This window comes from Columba livia, chromosome 2, assembly GCF_036013475.1.
Source record: "Columba livia isolate bColLiv1 breed racing homer chromosome 2, bColLiv1.pat.W.v2, whole genome shotgun sequence".
NCBI classification, from domain to species: Eukaryota; Metazoa; Chordata; class Aves; order Columbiformes; family Columbidae; genus Columba; species Columba livia.
The window spans coordinates 84,488,344-84,513,051 of record NC_088603.1 but is presented as its reverse complement, the minus strand read 5'-3'; the positions used below and the strand labels follow the sequence as shown (position 1 = coordinate 84,513,051).

Here is a 24,708-nt window from a genome sequence, read left to right as displayed (position 1 = left end):
TCTATGGTTTCATTTTATTTTTTAAAAACTACTGTCAGAAACAAGGAGAACAACCATGTGGCGGCACAGAAAACGTGGTTACTGGATTTAGTCTAACCCTCCTAGTTCCACAGCTCATTAACCATGAACTGATTCTGCAAAGCTGTCATTCAGCACAATATTTTCTACACTTTTTTCTTATTGCATTTGTACATGTAACAAATTGGTACAAATGTTTACAATAAAATGTAAAGTTCATTGATACAATGCCCTTGATGGCGGACATAACTGGTTACTAGCCAACTCTGTAGTATTTTAGAGACGTTTTTAGCCGAACTTGGAAAAATAGGAAATGTATTATAGCTTAAAATAAATGTACATAATATACAGTATATATATTTATACACATGTGTATGTCTATGTCTACATACACATATATTGATATAACATTTAAAGTAATGTTTAATTTTGATCAGTTCTCTGAGTGCTGGGACTACCTGGCAAATAAATCTAGAACTGGAATTTGTCCACACTTTTAAATAACGATTTCCACAACTTAGAAAAATATACTTTTACTAAATAAGGTTTAAATTAACTGATATGGGTATAGCACGGAGGATAACGGTTTCCAGGCTCTGGCACGATTAGATCTGAAAGAACCCAAGCTACCACGAACTGGTAATGAACGCTGCCCCGCAGCCAAACACAGAAGAGCACAGAAATACCAGCTGCTGCTGCAGCCGTCATCGGTGGCACCCAAATCCTTTTCAGTTTGGCCACCTCTTATATCAGCTTCATTTCCACCTGATGCAAGTCGCTTTGTGATTTAAGGCCCGTTCCAACCAGAGCCGCCGTCTTTGCAAAGCCCGCTCCCTGCTCCTGAGCAATTCTTGCCTTGAGAGCCAACGTGTGATCTGCGTCTCTAAGTAACCACCTGGACGACCACCAGTATTTGAGCTTCACCATATGGATTTTGATCTACTGCATAGGTAAATATAGTACAGCAAAACATACATACATATGTGCGTGTATATATGTATACAGAATCATATATACATATACACACGCGTGTGTGTGAGTATGTGTACATCTCTACATTAAAAAAAAAATCCATGGAGCTACGTGTACTAATGTGATATACCACGGCATCCTGCATACATAATCTAATTTTTGTTTTTAAATATATAGGCACCAGAAATAAGATACAGAGCGAATCAACCTTTAAAGTTAAGTCAGTGGACAAGAACTTTGGTAAAGCTTGTCAATATTTATTATTTTTTTATTCAAATACAGTCAAAGTTTATCAGTTGCCATCACCCTCTTCACAAGAGGAAAGTGCATGTTTCTCTTTTCCTTTTCCCTAAAAAAAAAATTATACATACGGTGGGGCTTAATGATTCAGGAAAATTCTGAATTAAATGTTTACATTTTTCAAAAGGTTACTATCTTTCTGACGGAATGAAAGCTAAATGGAGTTCTTGTCCTGTGTGTATTTTATTTATTGTATGCATATATATATATAAGTATATATATATGTATGTCTCTGTTTATGTACCTGTGTGTGTGCATATACATCCACACACTTGTAACTGGAGAGAGGAAGCTGTTTTTCTCCACTGTCTATGTGGAGACTTACACGTTCCTCCCCGTCTTGTACCCTGCGCAGTATTAGCTCTAGTGATGAGGCCAAACAAAAAGATATAGTTCACCATAGTATATTAGTTTATGTAGCAAAGTCATTTTCCAGCAAGTAAAATAAAGCTCTGTATTCCAAACTTCTTTTCCTTTACATTTCTCATAAAGAAAAGGAAGGAAAAGGAAAGAGGGGAGGGAGTAGGATTATGGCAGTAGCACTAAGCCAGTGGCACACGTGCACGTGCGTGTGCAAAAGTGCAAGAACACGCATACGCACACACACACACACACGTGCACAGAGAGCAGGGCTTTGGTTGACAAATGCAGATTGTCCAGAGAAGGTGGATGCATAAGTAAGGAAGACTCTACAGTGATGCAATTGTATCTTTTGTGTTTGCATGGAGTGAGAAAACAAATTCAATTGGAAAAAAAAAAAAAGCAAAGACCTCTTTTTAGGTCCCTCATCAGTGAGAGCATACTCAGTATGCTAGAGAATTTATCTGAAACCTTTTAAATCAAGGCCTCTTTATTACAAAAATAAAAACGAACAAACAAAAAAGTATGAGAGACGACAAGATGCTGAAGTGTCACTCCAATCGTCCCTGCAGAGAACAATTGCATCCCCTTCATTATTCATTCTCTTCTCTCATTTCTACGATGTCTGTCATTTCCTCTGTGTGAGGCATGTCGGTCATTGCAGAGTCTTCACCTTCTGTAGCTGCTTCATTCTCATTCCGCTTCTTTTTCTAGATTGAAACAAGCATTTGGAAACCTATCAGTAAGCTGTGCATCAACGCAGTCCTACAAACTCTGGGCACAAGGAGAAGTGGGGCGTGAATAATGGTTATTTTTTTTAGTATGTTATGAAAAGCTAGAGTATTTGTGTCATATTTGTGGCTTGTCACTAATAAGTTGTCTTAATTTAGAAGGTTTTCATAACCTTCCTGGGGCTCAGCCTTCTCCTTTCTAACATAAATGCAGCAACAGAGGCATTTCTTATGCTAAGCAACATCCAAAACAGGTTTCAGCATGACTGGAGGGAAGAGAGCATCTGGAATCTTTTATATCACAGACTTTTTATTAAAAAAAACCAATACCCAAAACAAAGCACAGAAAAGCAAACAAAATATGAGAGAGAATAAGCTGTTCTAGGAGCAAAGATAAAGGTAGCAACCTAACTTCTCAAATGTCAAACTTCAGGAATTTTGCAAGATGTCAACATTCTGGCTTTTCTTGGTATTGCTGATCCACTGTGATCCCCCACCACACCAAGGCCAAGTAACAGAGTATTTTTGGCTAGCAGAAGAAGGAGGGCATTCAAGAGTCCTATGATTCATCCAGGATGTCCTGGATTAGTAAAGCTAAGAAGCATTCGGCCCCACTACAAAACAAGTTGAAGCATCTGTTCCTTATTATCCCTTTCTCAGCAGGATGACTAGTTTTACAGAAAACACTTGTACAGCTGACAAAAAATCCCCCACAGGTATTATTGATCCAGCTGAGTTGGGCATATTGGAGTTTCAAAATTTCAGAAGTGTCTACAACACTTGATTTGCAGCTCTCAAATGCCACCGTAGGTGAAAACAAGTTGGTGCGTAGAGCTACTGGTTGGCTGTGCCACTGTCACACTGGCTGTTGAGATGATGCTGTCAGCTACATACTAATTCTGGCAAGGGAAAAATTAGGTTGGCGCAGTAATTCCTACTACTACCTGCACTCATCACTGCAAAAAATTAAACACCATGTCCCTGGCTAGAAAGACTCTGTGAGATACTACTGTAAAGAACAAGTGATGAGGAGGTTAGTCCAAACATGTATGTTGCTAAACCACAGGTCAAGAACAGCCATTTCAGAATCTACAGGTTTCACTCGTTGGTGCTTAAGAAAAACATGATGGACTAATCATGACTGTGATCAAAGTCTTCTGTTTCCTTATGAAACTTGAACACTTTGGTCTATTGCTGTGGCCTGCACTATTATGACCTATCAAAAGTGGTTTTAGTTTGTTCCAACATAAGGTTTTTAGATATTCCAACAGAAGTAGTAGGCATCTTTGGTTGGTCTTTAGTAAGAAATCTAATTAAAAAAAAGAAAAAGTAAATGCATAGATTATATTTTCTTCTCCCATCCACAGATCCTTCTGCACCGTGGGATGATGCACACACGCTGCTGTTTCTGCTTGGAGTTGCGCCTGGTACCTACCCAGGGCCTTGAGCACGTAACTGGAAGGGTACAATGTGCAGGTACTGTGATGTACGCAGTCACCAAGCTAATATTTAATGTCTGTTTAACTTCATTTAGTGGAATATTCTTTGAAATCTGTGTACCAATACTACTCCATACATGCAGGACTGTAGCGTGGTCAAGTGTGTAAAAGTATGCCTATGAGAAACCCTTGCCTGTTTAAGTATTTGTAAGCTCTTATTCTCTACTGCGGTAGGAGTATATCCTGTTTTAAGCTACCTTTTTAGATGGTTAAAAAAAATTAAGCAACTCTACTTTTTGTCTATTTCAGCGAATTGGTTTTATAAAGAAACACACACGTATACATATAATAAGCTTGGATGAGTAGTTCCTATGTCTGCATAAAGAAGCTATATTGTACTGTAGTAGCACATCTACAGTGCAAAGCAGGTGGTGGTAAGTACATAATACCCATGATACACATATTTTGAGGAGCAAGAAGCTTACTTCAGACCAGCATGTCCCATGACCTGAATGCCCACTAGCAGCTGGAAGGCACCTTTTGGTTTTATTTCCACCCAAAGAATGCCCAAGTTGCACACTCTTGAGATCGCACAGGGAAGCAAACCAAATTCAGTAAGTGGGGATGCCGGGGAGTTACATTACAAAAGTATATTGTTAATCTGAACTAAAATCTGCTATATCCAACAAATGTTTTCCCCAGATCCCGGAGAGCCTAACTGTGATCCTGCAGAGCCTAATTCTTACCTGTTTCCGATAGACATAACAGGCTGCTATTGCAACCATGGTGGATTCTCCTACAAAACCAGCGAGAAGGGATCCTACTCCAAGAGTGGCTCCATGAACTCTGTGGGCAGCATAGAGAGACAGTAGTCATGGCTGTGTGAGAATGCCTGATTCATAAGTATACTTACAGAATCAATCTGTTGTTAGAAATATTTCCTTCAAAGACATAATGCACTGGCAAAGAAAATAACTGATATTTTAAAGGACTTTTTTTGCTTCTGAATGACTTCACTGTTAAGTAAAAGAAACACATTCTGAATCAAATTATGGACTAAGAATATCAAGTCTCACACAAAGTGATGTAGAATAGATCATTTAACTTATAAACAAGATATTCTTCCATTAGCTTGCTTAACAATGCATTTAATAGAATGGAAAGAAATTCCCCTTAGGACATGTTTTAGCCTCTCTGACATTTGCATGTTTTTTCAAAAGGGTCATCAATATCATGACTACCTAGAACAAAGTCACACTTGTAAATTTATAAATGTTTCTTTTTCAGATATTGACACTATTTAAGCTTTCTATTATGGTTAGTATTTAGGGAAAACACTCTGAGCTACCCAAATTCAGCTATTAAGTGACAAGAAACAGGAATGAAGAGGAATGCAAACGCATGAGCTCTGTGGAGAGGAGAATGATTTACCCCAAGTAAGGCAGCACAATGAGACTAGTGATGAGGACGATAATGCGCAGCACTGAGCTGGGTGCCAACACAAATGTCTTCTTCAGAGTCATCAGCCAACCGGTCAAGTGCGCTCTGACCGTCACTGTTCATAAACAGGGGAAGGGGAGGGGATGGGGAGAGAGGGAGGAGAGAGTAGTAGAAAAAAAAGAATTAGTCTCCTCACAGGAGAAGCTTTTTCATGCAGAGACCACTGTTCAGAAATAATCACAGTGAAACTTGTTTCTGGTAACTTTGCACACTAGGAAATCCTACTAGAAATGAAGTAAATCTTGTATCCAAATTGTTTTAATTATACCGATGTTGGAAAAAAAATAAAAGGCCAGTTACAGAGAGCAATCCTTCCTAAGAGCTGTTCTCTGACAACCAGTTTATTAGATGGTGCATTCCGCCTTCAGTAAAAAATACCATCCCCTTCCCTAAAGAAAAATCATACCACGGCAAATTTTCCCTCCATCATCTCCTGTGTAGTACATAGTGTAACAGCTAGGCACAAAAAGAGATATCTACATGTACCTATTCTTGTATTTGGAGTTTACTTTTATTACAAAAACACCTTGTCACATAAGCAGAAAACACTACATGATTTGATTACAGAAGTTAGAAGTTTTTTGAAGGGAAACATTCTGATTACTGCTGTCTCTCCCTTGAATAGGGGCATTAACTTTTATTCTATATCGTTACGCTCTGATGATATCTGAAAGTGCCACTGAGTCTGGCAGCGGAAGAGGAGACTGATGAAGGTGATGTTACCGTGGAGCAGGTCCTAGATGCTGTTCCAAACAGCTAATTTCAGTCTTGGCAAGCATGTCTCACTACTGCCATCCATGTGTGTGCTCTTGGTCAGCTACAACAGACGGAATTCAGACTTTTGACAGCCAGAAGTCTGCTTAATGACAGACTGCTCTTACTGCAACATTTATATCTCATTTATATCTCATTTATATACTACTCATGTAAATAGTCCTGGTTTACACCAGCTTCAATAAAAACTGTGTTACCTATGCGAGGCCTGCATTTAGTCACTATTGCATACACAGCCACTTCAGGCTCTATGACCACACCTCAGGGCTGGTTTGGTTTTGAGGTTACAGATCTTTATTTTTTTGGTTTTTACCTGGAATTGGAAAGAAGGAGAAGATGCGCAAGGGAACAACACACAGCTCTGCAAAAGCGAAGTCTACTCCAATTATGTCAACTAAAATCTTCTCTGACACGTTTGGCGTCCAAAACATCACAAAACAGAGCTAGGAAGAACAAAATTAAGGAAGGTTTATATTTCAGAAAGGAAGCATAAAAAAAAGATAGGCCCTCCTGGTCTATAATGTGTATTTACTCTTCTAATGGGTAGATAATTCTACTGATAATAAATATACATATAGTATATTTATACTTAGCTTGCATTCAAAAACACAGAGTACACAAGTGTAAAAAGAGAGGCATGTTAATGTGAGAATCAATTCCTACTCACGTTCCTCACATATCAAGACTGACACATATAGAAACAATTTTTATGGTGCCTGCAAATGGCTCTACTTGAATGGTCTAATTGGTAGAAGAACAGTAAGAAACTTGATTTTCACAGTACTTACTCTGGTTAACACACCCTTATTCGTAAACAGATTATCGAACGTATTAGTAACTAAGGATATGATGTACTCCAAGACCCAGAGATCTGACCTAAATCTAAGACTAGGGAGTTAAACACGCTGCTGATACTGGTACTGTTGGTAAGTAATATGCCTGATAGCAAGGCAAAGGTGTTCAGCATAATCCTACAGACACGGTGCCCTCAGGCCACAAATCCACTAAGTCTTGTTATTTTAAAGAGTGCGCTGTTTAGTCCATACACAAAAGGAAAACTTCCATAAAAACTCCAGAACAAATGGTATAGTGGTAGTACACGAAGCTTAATTTTTTGGTCAATACTGAGGCAGGGCTTCAGTTTGAACTGAGGGGGCTTTTGGCAGGTCCAGCTTTTGTTCATGGCACTCTCTGAAGAACAGTGCTGACAGCCCTTGCAGGAGTTTTCCCACAAGAAGGGGTACCTGACACCCTTTCAAGTATAACTAGTTTGCTATTTAACTTGATTCTGTGATTAAAAAAGTTATTTCTTCCTCTTATTCTCGCAGTAAAGCAGATGGTAGGGGAGCCAGATGACTGAACGGGGCAAAATTTGGGACCTTAAATGCTCTGGCACTCCTCTTGTCAGGTTGCAAACCAGTACACCAGCTAAATTATGCACACTGACTGTACAAGCCGATGGCTCTGTAAGACTCTGTAACTCCCCCCTTATAATTTAGCCTACAAGATAGTATTATAGTATCTAGCTCTTCTCTTTTGATCCAGTTGTCAAATCCCTACTTGTTCAGATGGCTTTTAAAGCTAGTCTTTGAAGTCCCACCACCTCCAAGACAGATGGGACTTCACGCTCATTCTTTGGTTGTGTGCCAGAGATTGTCCTTTCTGTTCAGCCTACAAGTGCCCAGAGCACAGAAGTTTCCCAAGGCCTGTGACCAAGTGGCCTGTGGGAGGTCTCACGTTCTGACCGCCCATGCGGTGAACAAAACATTTCACCTTCCTGCAAACAGGCTCAACTTCAGCTTTCTTCTCTACTTCATAGGGTAGGAACCACTGCTATTTTTCACAACTGAATGTTTTACTTGACCAATTTGATGCTGTCTTACAGTGTATCTCCATCACCTATACAGAGAACAGAAATAAGTGGAGGAAGGTAAGAGCAGAAGACGAACTGCGCATGGATATTTTCTGCTTTAGCCAACACTTGTCTCTCGCTGCCAAACCACGCATACAGGGTACAGCTGAAGCAGAGGTGGCACTCTAGAGCAGAGAAGGTTGTGTGGTTGAGAATCCAGTTATTAAAATGTAACTCTACAGGGACAGAGCAAATTCTTTCATTGTCGCAGACACCATTAGGCAGACTGCAGCGATTTCTACTCTTACTACGAATGACCGGTAAAGTAACCATACAGGGCATATTTTGTCAAATCTTTCTTCAAAGTCCATTAAACAATATAAGATGCAAAGACATCCACTTTTCAAGTATAATCCACTGTTTTCATGAAAGCGGAGACCTTTATGCTGCTTGTGCTGCACAATGCCATTAGCATCCTACTGAGCAATATAGTTACTGCTGCTGCAAGATTCCATATGTTTCTGCTAACAAGAGAATCTGCCCACCACTAGCAAAAGGCAAATAGAGCAGCCTTTCCTTCTTCAACAGCTGTTTGAAAGAGTATTCTAACGTGGTTAGACAGGCGAGCAAATAAGTGAACAAAGGCATTGCTCTCAACCCTGTTCTCTTTGAAGTTAAAAGTTTGTTTCTGGCCTTAATAAGAACAGACTCGATCTCCATCCAGCTCCTGCAGGAGGAAGGTCAGTTTGCAAATCAGGGGTAATGATTTACACACAGGTGGTATGCAGTCATTCCTCCTCAACTCTTGCCAACCACAGTCTTCCTCACTCCCTGTCCCGCTGATCAGCAGAGAGTTGGTGCTGATAGATGGCTTCAAAGAGCAATTCATATATAGCAGTCAGTGGGTAAAGGCAGCAGTGTTTGCTAAGCTCAAGACTAAGCAGTTTGAGGAGGTCAGGTATGGCAGCAGACGGATCTTCTGTTTCAGTCTCAGCATGCTTCCATCTTTTTGGTTGCAATATTGAGAACTGGTTTCATTTTGCTACGAGATTCCTCCCTGTCATCTTATGAGCAGAGGATATTCTCATTGCCCATGGGGAACAAAGCCTCAGGAAAAGAAATAAATTGCACAGGGCTTGCATGATCTAAAGCATTACAATTCTATAGTGCTTGCAACTTGAGAGGCTTCCGTATTATTTCAAAGACAAATTCAAAATGCAGTGGAAAAAACGAGGCTCTACTTCAGGATAACAGTAATACTAAACATGCAAAGCAGGGAAGGTATTTCAGCTACTGATTTTATTACAGGTGAGGGATATTGAAAATAGCATGAAGTCTTAGCTTTTTTGTGATGCTGAGTGGTCTGTATGATGTTTGTGATTGCCTTGGTAAAGGGTGAAGACTGATCAGAAAGGAGATTGGAGAAGAAGGTAACAAGTGAAATGATGCAAGTAGTCCAGTGAAACAGGGAGTGTGGCACACTGGAGTGGAGTAACCAGTGCTAATTTTGGAGGCTCAGATCAGGAAAGACTTTAGGAAATAGATTTACCTATAATACATCTTCTATCTTTCTTTTAGTTAAACACTGTTAGTTTTCTCCTCCCCCTTACATCTTTCTGCCTGTCTGCAAGGTTAAAAATAGAATAAATAGGCTTGGGTAGGGTTACAGTTATACTTGCATTTAATCTAATCAAGAGGCAAAGACAAAACAGTAAAAGCTTCTGCACAGGCCAGCAACGCGCATGCACACCAGCACTGCAGCTTCAGGTTGCAATTGCAGTTGGCTGCAAAGGCTTTATACAGTAATGAATATTGGACTTGGCAGCTCTGCTGAGGCTGAAGCATTTTAATGCTTTGGGACTAAGGGTTTTGTTTGCAGAATTCTAGCAACAGAGTTGATTTGCTTTTCTCTTATCGTATGGTATGAGTGCAGCATGATATTAAAGGATAGTTTTGTTAAAGCCTTTGATCATTTAAACAGAACTTCAACCGAACAGTAATGAGTGCTTTAAAAATACAAGAAAAAGGGGAGTGGAACACTACAGAGAATATACAGACCTGAGTAAAGACAGTAGTACTTACTATGGTGGTGTTATCTCTGTATAAAGAGCAGTAGCCTGAATGTTTCTGGAAGTGTTTTAATCATTTGAACTGATCTGACATGTTGTGCTATTAGGTAATGTGCCTTTAACTGATCTACAGTAGTAAAATTTGATAGACTTTACTAAGTATGTCAATAATTTACAGCACCATAAGAAAATCAGTATGGCTGCGGCAGATCAGCTCACAGCTCCGGCTGTTATAGATTAGTACTGTCTCCCTGCTAAAGGTAACTGGGGTTGCCTAAGGACAGGGCACAAGGAGCAGGGCAAGTGCAGAATAAGGGATGCCCTTTCCTGGCTGCGTGGTCCGAGCTGCTGGCAGTTCCAGCTTCAGAAGTTCTATATCTGCGGTGCACCTCCACCCCATGCAGCATTATGTTGTGCATTCAACACAGCTGATATCAGTGATTTGTTTGCTTTTTTTTTTTCAATTCAGTTGTGCATGAAAAAGATCAAACCCCCTCTCACTTGTGGCTTAGACACTCTGCGTAACTTGGTGTGCTTCCTTTCATGTGGAATCTTGCTATTCTTGGCGAGCACATGCAGTGTCTAGGCATATTAAAAGGTTATGCATCAAAAGCTTCTGCTGTTGGCAAACTGGAGAGAATGCACCCAAACTTTGTTTCAGTAGGGAAAGTACCAAACTGCTGGTGCTCTGTCCAACTTCTTTTTAATCTCTTAAATACAATTCATGCATTTGACTTTCACAAATGATTGTGACAAAAGACTGTTCACGAGGTTTTGTTTTGGATGCTGCATGTGTGGGTTTGAATGCTGGTAGTTCTTGAAAACTAACAAGTCTTTTCATAGGCCCTGCATCTCCTGGAAGCTATTTCCATTTATTGTGGTTGCTGACAGGGATTACTAAACCTCAGAGACCCACTACATAATGCATTATAACACATTATGCTAACAAAGGCAATTGTCATGTGTACAGTAATCTGCAGGGTGCTAGACTGATTTGTCTTTCGACATTTGTAGAAAGCTGCCTGTCTTTGGGGACATTCATTGATAAATATAAGGCACAAAAGAGTGTTCCAGTGAAATATGAACAACAGTACAGCATTTCTAGACTTCAGTGCAGTCTCCAGTTATAAGAAGCACTGCTTGAGGACAAAGACACAACATGGCTATATGTTCGTCAGAAGGAAGCAATGAAATCCAAAGCATCTTTGTTTTTAAAAATAGGTTAGACATATACCAACCTGGAATGAGACCAGGGAACATATTTTACCATGGGGAAGGGTACCCTTAACCTGTTAAAGGTTCTCCTGTGATGAAATGCAGTTCATATTTTTCTCTTGCAAAACACCTCTCAGCAGATGTTTCCTATCGTTTGTTGAACTTGCTGTATTTGCAGAAGTATGCCTGTCCAAGTGAGGTGTTTTACTCTCAAAATATTTTTCTATGTATGTATTGAGGACTGCATCTTAACTAATTTAACCCACGCCTTGTCCATGACCTTTCTATTCCTGTTTATGCTACATGGTGCCTGGTGAGTGCAGAGGAAATTTACTTGACACCTTATTACATGTATCAGCTTTGAATTGCACCTCACATATTTGGGATAGTATCATTTAAGTTTATCATTTCTATTAATATAGAAGAATATAAGTCATATGATTTTGCCTTTTGAAGTGTGAAATAAACAGATCAAAAAGAGTCTTACGTGGTCTAATCTCCTGATTTGCCGAACATCTCCGTGGCCTCCCTGTTTCACTCATAAACACAACTTCCACAATTCTTTCTCCTTTCAGAGCTTGTATCATACAAGATCAGCTGATCTCGCAGATAGGTTTGTAAGTCAAAAACCATCTTGTTCTAACTTGCATCAGTGTGAAAAACTGTATTTGACTCTATTCAACAACCTACTCTGCAAGATGCTGGAAAAAATAATGGTTGAATTTGTTAGTGCTGTTCTTATACGTAGTCCAAATCCATACCTTCACTGACCTTGAAAATTCAGTTCAGTCAAAAAATTCAGTCAAAGGAAACTGAATTTCTCTTCTGTACTTTTATGAAGAAGAATAAAAGTTAACAACCGTTTTGAACTATTAACTACTAATACTGAAACTATAGAAACAGCTATTAGTTACACACCTTTTCAGACTATAGTCAGACTGTTTTTCTGTGTTGAATATAGCTGTGCAACTGAATACGAATTCCTAACACCTCCTGAAGCACTCATTCCACTACGCAGTCTCTCAAGTAGTTGAACAACATGGAGAATATCCAACAAGGTTCTTACGAAGGAAGGAGATCCAACTAGTCATCGTTTTAAAAAAATAAAGGACTGTGTGTTTTATTGTGGACCAAGAAACTATAAAGTCTAGGTTTTATCATAAAGACATTATTCCCTGTTGATGGGAAATCACGTGAGTTTAACATGAAACTAGCCAAGTGAAAAAATTGTTGCCTTTAAAGACTCAGGTGTGGGGTTTTTCGTTTTGTTGTTGTTGGTGGTTTTGTTTGGTAGTTTTTATTTTAGGCACACTGCTATAAAGAATCATAAAGTTCTTGGGAAGCCATGGAGGAATTGCTGGGTATGGTATGATACTGGAGACCAGAATCACTGGCTTGCTATGGAAACTTGCTGCATACCACAGCCTGGCCCACACCAGAACGGACCTGCAGAATCCTATGCTTTCTTTGCTATAAATCATGTCTGAGAGCAGTCTTTGCACAGCCACCCCATTTTTGGCAATTTTGAGGAGTCTTTGATACACAGCTTTTAAGACGAAAACCAAAAAAAAATTGATCGGCCCAAATGGAGACGTTGAATGTTCCTGCAGTCCGATACTCCGTTGGGATATATCATGATGACGTGCTTATATGTCCCATTATTCTGAAGTGGGCAGAAAGCGAGTCCTTTTCTTGTGTGAGAAATGGAAGGTTTTCAAGACCAGACTGGCCAAAGCCCCAGGGAACCTGCCCTGACCCCACCGCTGCCCCTGCTCCGAGCCAGAGGCCGGGCCTGATGAACTCCTGAGGCCCTTCTGACCCGCACAATCCTGCAATCCTTTAAAGCAAAAAGCTCTGGACCTGTGTGCAATAAAAATGTCAGACCGCAGTCGTATTTGAAAGCATTTTATCATAATGCTGATGACTTGGATCACAAGGACATTCTCTTATAGCAATTATCCCTCAGGCGCACACAAGTCAGTACAGATTTCTGTGAACTTTGTGTTCTGCGAAGGGTGGTGTAAAGCTGAAAACAGCTGTCATAAAATATGTCAGGCAGCAGGGGGAGCAAAGGAAACCAGAGCCTGCTTGTGGGAAAACTCCCTAATTTCATATCTTCTCCTGAAATAACTGGTTTCTACAGAGCTATGTCTCCCACTGCCTCCTCCAGCCTTCCTTATAGTTCAAAGTGTCGTAGCGTGACATTCTTTGGAAATAAAGCTAGGTCCAGCAGCTGCACAGTGCACTGACTCCCTGATAGCATTAATGTGATGCCACATCTGCTTTCCACTCAGCTGCTGCTCAAAGTACTTAGGTAGTATTTTTCAGGCTGGGTTTGGCCACTAAATTGTTTAAGGTAGCAATCAATTACATCTCCCCATTGAATTATATACTGCTTTGCTTTTTACAGAAAGTGGGATATTTTACTGAGTGTTTTACAGCTTCATTTTTAAAAAGCTTGAATAAAGCAAAGCTGGCAGATTCCTAGGCTCTCTTTCAAAATTGTCAACTTCACCAGTCAGACATTTTCCTCTGTCCCAAGTTTCCGCAGCCCTTGCTGCTTCCTATTGCGATGACGGAGTTTGAGCAGAAACATGCTGCAGTGACAATTTTCGGCCCTTCCTATTTTGCTTGCTCCAGCCACTCATGCAGAATAGACCCTTTGTGTGAAACCTGAACAATCATGAAGGAGTCATTAGTCTCCACCTCAGTGGAGCAAACAGAAATCCTTTGTTCCGGGACAAAGGCTCAGTGCAGTACCACGGATGGGACAAGGCCCTCGTGAGGATTTTATAAAGTCAGCCTCTGGTGGTCCAGTATCTTCCCGAGCAGGCAGGAACACATCCACCCACGTCTGAAATAATTTTTACTGAAGTGGGAACAAGATCTGACTTTGAAAAGGTAAAAAGCTTCTCGAGCGATTGTCTGCCAATATGTCACTTTCCAATCGTTATTTTTGTGCCGGCAGCCTGGCACAAATCTTGGAGTTCAGACAGGCAAGATCAAAGCGGTGAAAACAAACCCATCCACTGGATGGGTGGTATTATTCCAAACGCTGCCCTTGGCATCCATATAGTGTATGACAGTAAAGTTGAAAGAAAGTGGAATATTCTAGATAGGACTTGGGAAATCTCCTGTAATGAAGCCGTAGATGAAATAAGACTGGAGAGTGTGGGGGAAATCTGTCCCTCTTTTTTTTATTTCCTTTCTTTGTACGCTCAAGAGAGGTAACGACACTGAACTCAGTCACCCAGGGAATTCCAGATATCGGCACTGTCGGCAGCTGGGGTTGTGTCCTCTGAGAGGGACCGGTTTCTTGCCATGACATTTCTTCCTGTGGATTTTACTGCCTCTCAGTCCTGTTATTGCATGACTCTAATAAAGCCCCGTTGTAACCTTTGATAATAAAGCAATGCAGAGATGTAAAATAAAGGCAGCCAATAAAAGACAGGAAAAAACAACTGAACCTTGAACACAAATCCAGTGGCCTCTGCAGTGGCTTAAACTTTTGGTTGCTTTTTGATCTGTGGCTCTGAATGTCACAGATACATACAGTGGCAACAAAACATGGCTTTATGCATGTTTGCCTTCATTTATCTACAAACTCCATGGAAGGCTAAATAATGGTACACGCTACTTTGGTTCTGAAGAAAGTGCAGTTCGCACTGTTTCTTAAAGCCGGTTGCTAGCCATGCCGAAGCTCTTATTTGTTATAAAAAGGTATTCCTAAAAGCAATGAAAAAATACCAGGAATGGAGAGATATGCTGCAGTAGCTATGCTGAGTCTGAAGCTCTTCCACAGAGCTCCCCCACATAGGGGGAGTTAATTATTCTCAGAAGAAGAAAAGGAGATATTTAGGGAAAATCTCCTATTGAGGAGAGCTGTAAGGATGATCTTGGACAGGGGAGGATGAACTACTGCTTTGATCTGTATGAACTGGACAATGTACTATAAAGTATGCTTGCTTTAAATTTAGTGGAAAGGCAATGAGGATAGGCAACATTAATCTACAGTTTGATATTGTGTGATGCATTGAAAAAATTCAATTATTATCCAGACTCTGAAGTTCCACAGTCAGGCTTAACTTCCTTAAAAAAAACGAACAAAAAACCATACAAAAATGATATAAACTTGGTCAGCTTTAGAAAACAACAAAGGCTTGGCCTAGTTAATGTAGTAACACTTTAAGAAAGTTGGCTCTTCAAGTAATCTTCCATTTATAAATTCCAGTGCAGTGCCTGATGACCAATGTGCTTGAACTACAATGCTGCAAAACCCTACCTCATGTCCCCAGCCATGTTTGTTAAAACACAAGCACCTCACAAACTTAAAGGCATTCTTGCCAGCAGAAGTCATGTTACCTTTCTGATCCAGAATTCAAATTTTTGATTTCTATGGAGTAACTTAGTCTGTGCTATGTTATAGTTTTGAGCACACGAACAGTGATAAACTCACAGATTTCATTGTTTACACAAAATAAATCATCATGACAAATCCTGTGCTGTGGCTAAGCTGTTTCTTCTAGTAAGGTAAAAATGCTGTGGTAGCCAAATGCTCAAGATAGAAGAGATTAATGAGGTTTATAACTGGGTGTCATGTTGCACTTCCCTTTTGCAGTAAAGATGTAGAGTATCTGAAGGCCACGGTAGTTAAAGTGCAGCTTGTCCTTTTCAGACCCTAATGTTATTCCCTCAACCATGAGACATGGATTCATGAAAAAATGAGGCTTTGTTAACTTCAGTCCATTTGTAACAACTCATTCAGCTTCTGGGCCCTCCTGCACCATCACTGCACAAAGACCACATCTTTGTCCCTCTCTTCAGCATAAATACTCTCATATTTCAGCACATCCCCCTCCAATCTCCCCACATTTCCCAGTTCCCAACTTGGCCCTGGCGGTCCATCTTCTAAATGTCTGCTATCGGTCATCTGTGGAAGAGCTGAGATGGGCAAGTGGGAAGGTTTTGGCATTGCATGAAGGTTAGCTGTAAAGCACATAGAGGAACACCTACATTAAGTATGTCAGAAATCACCACTTTGTTCTGAATACACTTTCCTCAGCTGAACTAAGCTAACTAAGCTGTTCCTCAGCTTTCTGAACTAAGAACCAAGCATTAGCAGCCTGGAATTTATATAGGTATCAAAGCTAAGCAAGTTGTAATAACTGGGTGATTTTTTCCGGGAGCAACCCTCACTCAATACACAGAGGAAAACTGTGGCAACACTCACAAGGAAATAGAAACAGTATTTTTTCTTGTTCCCCTTTCCAGCATCTTAATAACTTGAAATGATGGGGATGAAGATGCGGCAGATTCTTGGTTAAAGGCCTTTTAAATGAGAGTGAAGGAGGAATAATGGAGTCAAATCCCTCATGGTCTCTTGTATTGGTCAGAATTTGCACACTGCTTTGCTCTACCCTAGGCTGATCTTTACCAAACTTAATCAACGTTGTACATGGACACCTTCTCACTGTTTGCTCAATGTATAGAGGGCATAAATTCTATTATTCCTATATTTTCTTGGTACCTGACAATCTAATACTGATTTCACAGTATTACTGGTAACTGACCTTATTTTCTTTAGGAAAGGGGAAAAAATGAACTACATTTTTGTCAAAGTATGTTCACACCTACTGTTTGTGGCAAATTCTATTTTAAAACATTTCTTCGCACACCCTCTGGCTACAGTGAAGCTGCTTAAGGCATTTAAAAATTAAAGCTAATCTCCTGTCAGGTTCTGAATGCAATTTACTGTCTTTCAGCCTTGAAATAAGACTCTGCTGGTGTTTTTATCCCTAAAGAATGAAACAAAGTAAAGTGCATGGTGCTTCTGTAGGTAGATGAGGTTCTTAGGGACATGGTTTAGAGGTGGACCTGGCAGTGCTAGGTTAATGGTTGGATTGACGACCTTAAAGGTCTTTCGCAACCAAAACGATTCCATGATTCTGTCACAACTCATTAAGTGGATTCATGGTGGCTAAATGTCAGATACCATCCAGCTGACACCCAGTGAGAACCACATACTGCAGGGAACTGCTGTGCAGTTCTTTCATGCTATGGACATTCCTCTTCTGCCTTCAAAAGGTTTCATCAGTAAAACAGGAACACATTCCTTGGTGTTTCTCAATATGCAAACCTGATTCCTATCACCCTGAATGCAAGCTAAGGATACCTAGTAAGACAGCAGTCACTCTTGCTGCAGAGATGCAAAGAATTCTTTCACTTCTGTCCTTCACCAACAGTTGCTTTATGTCTCATTGTTTAGCAGGACAGCATAGCTGAAAATATCAAATACATCAGTGCCTTATGTATGCAAAAGCTTTACTTATGATACTTTATCATGTGGAAAATGAACTTACTGGTACACGCAGAAAATGACAGAAAACAGCATATTTATTAGACTAGAGATTGAAAATCCAAGAGCAAATGGGCCTACTGAAAACTGGATAGTCTTCGGTGCCCCTCAAGGGAAAAATCAGTTGCTGGACTGACGGCTGGGAAATAAGATTTACTGAGTTCAACTACAAATTAAACAACTGTTGAGCATAAAATGTTTCCATAGCATCAGGAAATATGTCGATAAAGCAATGCTATTGCAATTATATATTAAGCTGGTATGAATATTGTTTTCACTCACACAGACTCCAATTTTATCTGCCAGTGGCCACATTGCACTGCCTGGTGAAGCCTTGCTGATGAACAAGACAGGAGAGTCAGCACGTGGCATCCACTTGGCAGTTCCTAGTTTGGCACAACCAAATCGAAAGCAGAGTACAAACGCTTGGGCATCTGGAGTTGCCTTTTAAACAGACAAACCTTCTCAGCCTGGGTGAAACACAGTTGCTTCTCTTCCACAGTGACTGGTTCCAGCTCTCACAGAACTAAGAACTAAACAGAAGGCAGCAATGACTGAGTTCTGTATTCTGTACTTTAACTCTTTCATATAGGGAATTTTCCTTGTTACACTGGCTTCCCTGTTCTTGACCAAAGCTTTCGCCTTATCTCCTGGGTGCTGGATGATTAATTATAGAAGATAACCTAGCAGATGATGTCTGGAGATAAAGCAAATGATGGGATAGCTGGCAGTCAATGGTCATCAAATGGAACAAAGGCTTTCATCCTCCTTTCAGGCTGAAACTGAACTATCCCATCACTGGGAACCAGCAAAAGAAACCGTGTGAATCTGGAGCCCTCTCTGCTGTTTAAGACTGTGATGGGGTCCCTCTATTGAATCTTACAAGGTCAGTTAAAGAGCCTACAGTCCCCAGCAGTCTGTCCCACTTTTTTGCCTGTTCTTGCGGGGGTAATAAGAGATATACAGGCAAACATGTTAAATGATGCAGTTTAAAACTTCTGATTATTATAATATTAAAAAAACCCACTCATAATTGTATATAACTGCAATCTGCATATATCATAGAATCATTTTGGTTGGAAGAGACCCTCAAGATCATCAAGTCCAACCACTCACCTAACACTAGCACTAAACCATGTCCCTAAAAACCCCATCTACACGTCTTTTAAACATCTGCACCGCTTCCCTGGGCAGCCTGTTCCACCGCCTGACAACCCTTTCCGTGAAGAAATGTTTCCTAATATCCAATCTAAACCTCCCCTCGTGCAACTTGAGGCCATTTCCACTGGTCTTATTACTTGCTACTTGAGAGGAGAGACCAACACCCTCCATGCTACAGCCTCCTTTCAGATGGTTGCAGACAGTTATAAGGTCTCCCCTCAGCCTCCTTTTCTCCAGGCTAAACAGCCCCAGTTCCCTCAGCCGCTCCTCATCAGACTTGTGCTCCAGGCCCCTCACCAGCCTTATCACTTTTCTCTGTGCTCTCTCCAGCACCTCAATGTCTTTCCCATATTGAGGGGCCCAAAACTGTGCACAGGATTCAAGGTGTGGCCTCACCAGTGCTGAGTACAGTGGCATGATCACTTCTCTAGTCCTGCTGGCCACATTGTAGCTGATATGTCAGGATGCTGTTGGCCTTTTTGGCCACCTGAGCACACTATATGATTATGTACTTATCAGATACACATTTATAATTACATAGGCTATATGTTAACATGTAAGATGAATATAACTGCCAACTGATGGGACCTTATACTGCTGTGCTATAAAATGTGAGCAATAGAGAGCTGACACGATGCCTGTGTGCTGCTCTTTCTCAGGGGCTGATAACTCCCAACAAATGAAAGAAACAAGACAGTTGCCAATAGTAACTCCTTAAACTACAGATGCTCATCAGCAGAAGCCCTTAGAAAATCAATGTGTCTTTTCCCCTGTCAAAAGAGTAAGTCCAGATATGAATCTAAATATTACATTCTGTTTAAAAAAATGTATTTTATTATAGAATATTAAAAATGGCCTAATATGTAATACAGAAAGTAGTACCGTAAGTATTAGAAACATTTTAAAGCTACCATTAGACACAGGTTACCTGGCATTTGAATTTGGTTACCACAACTCATGCGTAACAATTTGTTCAGCTAAGTTAAGTGCCTGAGCCTTCACTTTAGTTGAAACTTCATGGCACTTCTACAATTTTTACTAGTCTGTCTGTGGTTTGTAACAAGTAAATCTCAAATCTGTAAACCTTACACAAACCACACACACACACACAAGTGTAAATGCAAAAGATTTCCCTCCAGTCTATCTCTCAGTCTTCTTTTGGAATGGAATGAAAAATGACAGGGCAAGCTTGAACATCTGGATTTTGTTTCTTAAGTGGTGTCCACTGATTAAATATAAGATAGCATTCTACAAAATTAGCTTCTCCCCTTCATCAGTCTGTTGATTTCATGAAAACTGCTACTTTTCCCATCTGTCTGTAACTACATGTCTATTAAAAAAAAGGCAAAGCAGCACTGAAATTGCTTTTATAAGAGCACCGGTGCTATTATACTTAAAGCTGGAAAGAGATTTTAGCTGTTTCTTATGTATAGTAACCGAGGAGTACTGCGCAGCTCTCCTGCTGGACATTAACTTAGTGACGGATGGATGAACGTGGCGCGGTGCGCACAGCGCGACACCCTTGGCACCCTGGAGCCTGCTCTGTTGCTAAGGGAAAACCTGTTGTAATACATCAAGCACTCAGGAATATGAAGATACAGCTGGCCACGTGTCTTGCTGACGCTTTAGTTAACAGGAAGCGTGCAGACAGCCGGAGTTGGTGTTTGGAAATGTATAATACTGCTGTTAAGAACCAATTGCTCCTTCCTTGGTATAAACAAACAAGTAAGTACAGACTATTCTGGGTAATTTCTAGTGACAGGGTGCTAGGGAGCTTTCACAGTGGTCTGTGAGAAACTGCTTTTTCTGATCAGCACCTGGTATGCTCCTCAAGCAGTGAACTTGCTGCAGCCTCACACAGCCAGACACTCTTTTACCCCAATGGCAGCAATGTAAATCAAGGTGCTTGCAGCAATCATTAAGACATCACTGGCCTTCCAAGCCGAGTCCAAGCCATGAACAGATGCCACCAATCCCAGTCCCCTCAGAGACTTAAATGTCCTGCTTTCCCAAGAGCTGCTTGCATGATTGATGGCCTGCTTTCAGCTCAGTGCATGCAACTTCACCAACTTGCGCAGGGTTTGCAGGCAGACGTGTGTGTGAGGGCACGGCTGTGAGTGTCACTGGAGTGGGCAGCAGCAGCTGCAGCGAAGGAGCTTGTGGCCTCCCAAAGGAGCCCTCTGCTCATCACTTTCATAGAGCGGGCACTAACTGACACGAAATCAGCCTGGAAAGCCTTGCGGCTCAGAGGCAGATGACCAAATGCTAATCCCATGGCTGCCAGCAGCTGACATTAGCCATGGTAAAGGATCTTAACTGATTGCAACTTCTGTGTCATCACAGAAGACTTAAGGAAGAGCTCAACTGGGAAATGGGGACAGAATTAAAAAAAGAAAGGAAGGTAATTTGGCAGCAGGTTTGCCCTTCAGGCTCCCTTGGAAAACCCCTGTATTCTGCAGTGTGGTGGCCGAGCTCAGAGACATCGCCACTATCCTGAGAAAAAGCCCTTGCTGATGAGCAGCCTGTTTGCAGTTACTCCTGCTGGGTAAGGCAGGGTTCCCTTGAGTAGCTCACTCCTCACACAGCCTGCACCTCTACGCACAGCTCACGAGTGAGGGAATGTTCTCCCCTGACATAGCAAACCCCTGCTGCAATGGAGAAATGCAGGAATTTAGCATCTGGACAAATTATTTTGGGACTTCTGCACTGTACTGAGGCTGACACATCCCACAGCCAAAGGGACATGTGCTACAAGTCCATCAGTTTTCTTTCAGGGAAGTCTGTGTCTTCCTTTAGTTTACAACTGTGCCATGACCTCAGGGCTGAATTGTAGTGTAATCTAAACAGGTCTAGCACTGGACCAAAACATCTAGTTCTTCAACAGCCTTATCTGGCAATGGCAGTAAGACTGGTGTTTAGAGTAGAATCTCTACTTTTATTTAGAAAGAAGCATTTTTTCCTGAAGTCCCTAATGGCAATGAAGTAACAAATAATGGCAAGCAGCATTATACACACTCTTTAAGCTGAGAGCAAATTACCAAGCATGCCTTATTTTCTAAAATCGGAATCACTCTCTCAACTGTGTGGGTGAAATTCTTCAGCTGAGTGCTTCCCTGCTGGTATATAAATTTTACATTCAGCTACACAGCCACAAAACAGGGCTGTTGGAAGGAGTCACTGCTAACTTACAACCAAAGTCACATCGGTGTGACTAATCACATCAGCTCTCTTACATACTGGGACTCTAATGGCTTCTATTTAAAGCCTTGCAGCTTGTCTACAATTTTTTCAGTAATCAATACAACTAATTCCCATGTTTTGAAGAAGCAGCTTTAACACCAGCCTGATGCTTCAAAGCCTTGAGACAGTACTTAAGATCACACTTGGCAGAACACATTTCCATGCCGCCCAGACAGCCTGGGAAGGCTCAAGTGCAGCCTTTCGGATCACACGAAGATTTAAAAAAAAACCTACGATGCACCAAACCAAAACCAAAAGCTTATGTTTCTTAACAGAACTATGCCTTTTTTCTCTACTCTGACACAATACTGCCACTATCAACAAGGGAGAAAAAGTGCTTCTGCTGTAGCAGCAGGTTTACAGTACTACTTGTGCAGGCATGACTGGTCTGTGGAAGGAGGTAGGATATTTTTCTTCCAACTCTATGAAATAGAGTGTCTTCAATGATTGGGAGGTTTCCCAGGGTTTTACACTGGGAGGGTACTTTCCTGCATGGTTGTTACTCATACTGTTATTTTTTTCCAGTGGTTAATAGACTTCCTTTATCTTCCAGTCTTATGGAATCTTCCTATAGATCATCCACTGAAGAATGGATTCACATGGCACGCCTAAATATTTGACTCGATTTGATCTGTTGGTCAGCCTGGGAGCCTCTTTCCCACTTTCCCTCTGATCCTGAAGAACACCATGTTGCCAATGGTGATGCCACTAGTCTGACTGCCATTCACTGCAGTGGATCCTCTCCAGAAAAACACAGCAACCATGGGTGGCCACCGGAGATCAGCTACTGTGGCCATCTGACGGCTGCAATAGAGGCAAATTTGAAGTCCAGTTCCTTCGTCTTGTGGCACATAATAACTTGAGTCATACCAATGTCTAATGAGCTTGTGTGCTGAAGCATTTGAAGGCTCAGGTCCTCGAATCAAACCGAGTCTTTAGAGCTCATGTGTCTTATTTTCCGCTCTGTCCGTTGACAAGCAATCCTAAGAATCTGTCACTAGTAGGCAAAAATAGAAACAGGACAGGAAAAGCTATGAACCTCAAAAGTGTTTCTGGAATTTCAGTGAGGACAAATCTCTCCTGATGAGCTTATCTGACCTTGAAAGTACTCTGGAGAACTCTTGGGAAAAAATAATCCTGTTATTATTGCAGTAATTAAAAATTACTCTGCAGGGAATGGTGATGGTAATGTGAGAAGTTCATGATCGATCAGAACTTGAGTAAGGTGACAAATGCCCAGAAGGGTTAAGAAAATACTCAGTTCAGAGAAAGTTTTGAGACTGAAACAGCATTCTCACAACAATTTATAAAGGGGAAAGCTATTCCCCTTTGTGAGTCTGTAACACCACCGACAGACTCGAAGGGAGGCTCCAGCTGTATGGAACAGCCTTGGCTTGGCACAGCACACAAGAGAAAACCTCAAGGTGTGTGATGGTAGATGACATGAGAGCTGTGGAAAGTTTTAGCTGTTCAGGTAAAAAGTATAGGAAACAAAGAGCAGAAGAAATCTCCTAACTCAGCTACTCGTGGACTGAGCTGCTTCATTTTCAACTGTGAAATAAGACAGAGAGCACCACATACCACTTTCTCAGACTGGGACAAGGGAGTGGGGATGGTTACAAATGCTGCTGGCTTGTGTACTGTATGGTTTCCTTGATGTAAATTAGTTTCCCTACATGCAAAGGCCACGTGTGACTCAGTCAAAAGGCCCTACACTAAAAATAAGGGGAGAGAGAAATTATGTCAGCCCTCCATTACTCAACAGTAAATTTGTGAACGTGGGGATAGTTACAAAGCAGACAGCTCCTGCACGGAAGGTATGCAACACTGGGGATAAAGAGAAAACCTGCCTGGGGTGTCAACAGATTCAATTAAAGGACTCTGAGCATCATATCCTAACACAATTGCAGCATTTCCCACTTTACTAGTTTGAGAATACAGAAACAGAAGTTGCATTTACTCTGGTCATCTGCTTCAATATTTGCTGTGATCCCTACCACCTGTGTGAGTTTTCTTACAAAACTCCCTGTTTGTTGCTAAAAAGACTTGTGAAGAAACAGTTTTTTTGGGGGAAGGTGAGCTGTACATATGTGTGCAAGCTGGTAGTTTTGAAACACGTCAGGCTGAGTAAAATTTCTCTCTGAAAGTCAGCCCCTGGTAATGCTTCCCACCACAGTCAAGCTATAGATCCTACGTCAGTGTCAGCACTGTCTCTGAGATTTCCCTATTTAGTTCATTTTGAGAGTAAGCAAAACCAACGTGCATAAAAGTACCCTCAGGACGGAAGACCAGTGCCATGTGATGTGGCAGGGAACAGTGACTGCAGTTCTGACACGTGCTGCCTTTCCCACCGGTCACGCTAAATGACGCCCAGGGACAGGCTGTTATCCCACTGCACATGAGACAAATGTGGGTTTTCGTTTTCCTGACACATGGGTTACCCAGCTTTTGTTCATTAAAAAGAAGAGAGAAAAGAAAGGCAAATCTCTGATATCTCTTTGCATGTTGAAGCCAACTTGAAATTAGAAGTAGTGAGAGCAATTACATAAAATAACTCTAGCCCGTAAGATGTCTAGCCTCGGTTAATGATAGCTGATTTTCTTTGTACTCCACAAAGTGATCACACTCTCTTCTCCAGATAAAAGCAACAGAGCTTCATAAGAAACGACAACTCACCTTTATTGAACTGCTCCTGCTTTTACCATTAGGTGGAGAGGATAAT

At 41.1% G+C, this 24,708-nt stretch overlaps 1 protein-coding gene across 1 annotated transcript in view; it reads right to left on the bottom strand.

The window, feature by feature from the left end:
* Positions 1-1,226: 1,226 nt before the first annotated feature.
* Positions 1,227-24,708, bottom strand: part of ANKH (ANKH inorganic pyrophosphate transport regulator) — a 98,240-nt gene continuing 74,758 nt past the window's right edge. The window contains exons 9-12 of the mRNA XM_065052629.1: positions 6,408-6,537; positions 5,252-5,375; positions 4,567-4,666; positions 1,227-2,360 (exon numbers count right to left, since the gene is read on the bottom strand). Of these exons, the coding sequence (XP_064908701.1) occupies positions 2,244-2,360; positions 4,567-4,666; positions 5,252-5,375; positions 6,408-6,537 (471 nt within the window). The 3' untranslated portion in view covers positions 1,227-2,243. The remainder of the gene's footprint in view (positions 2,361-4,566; positions 4,667-5,251; positions 5,376-6,407; positions 6,538-24,708) is intronic.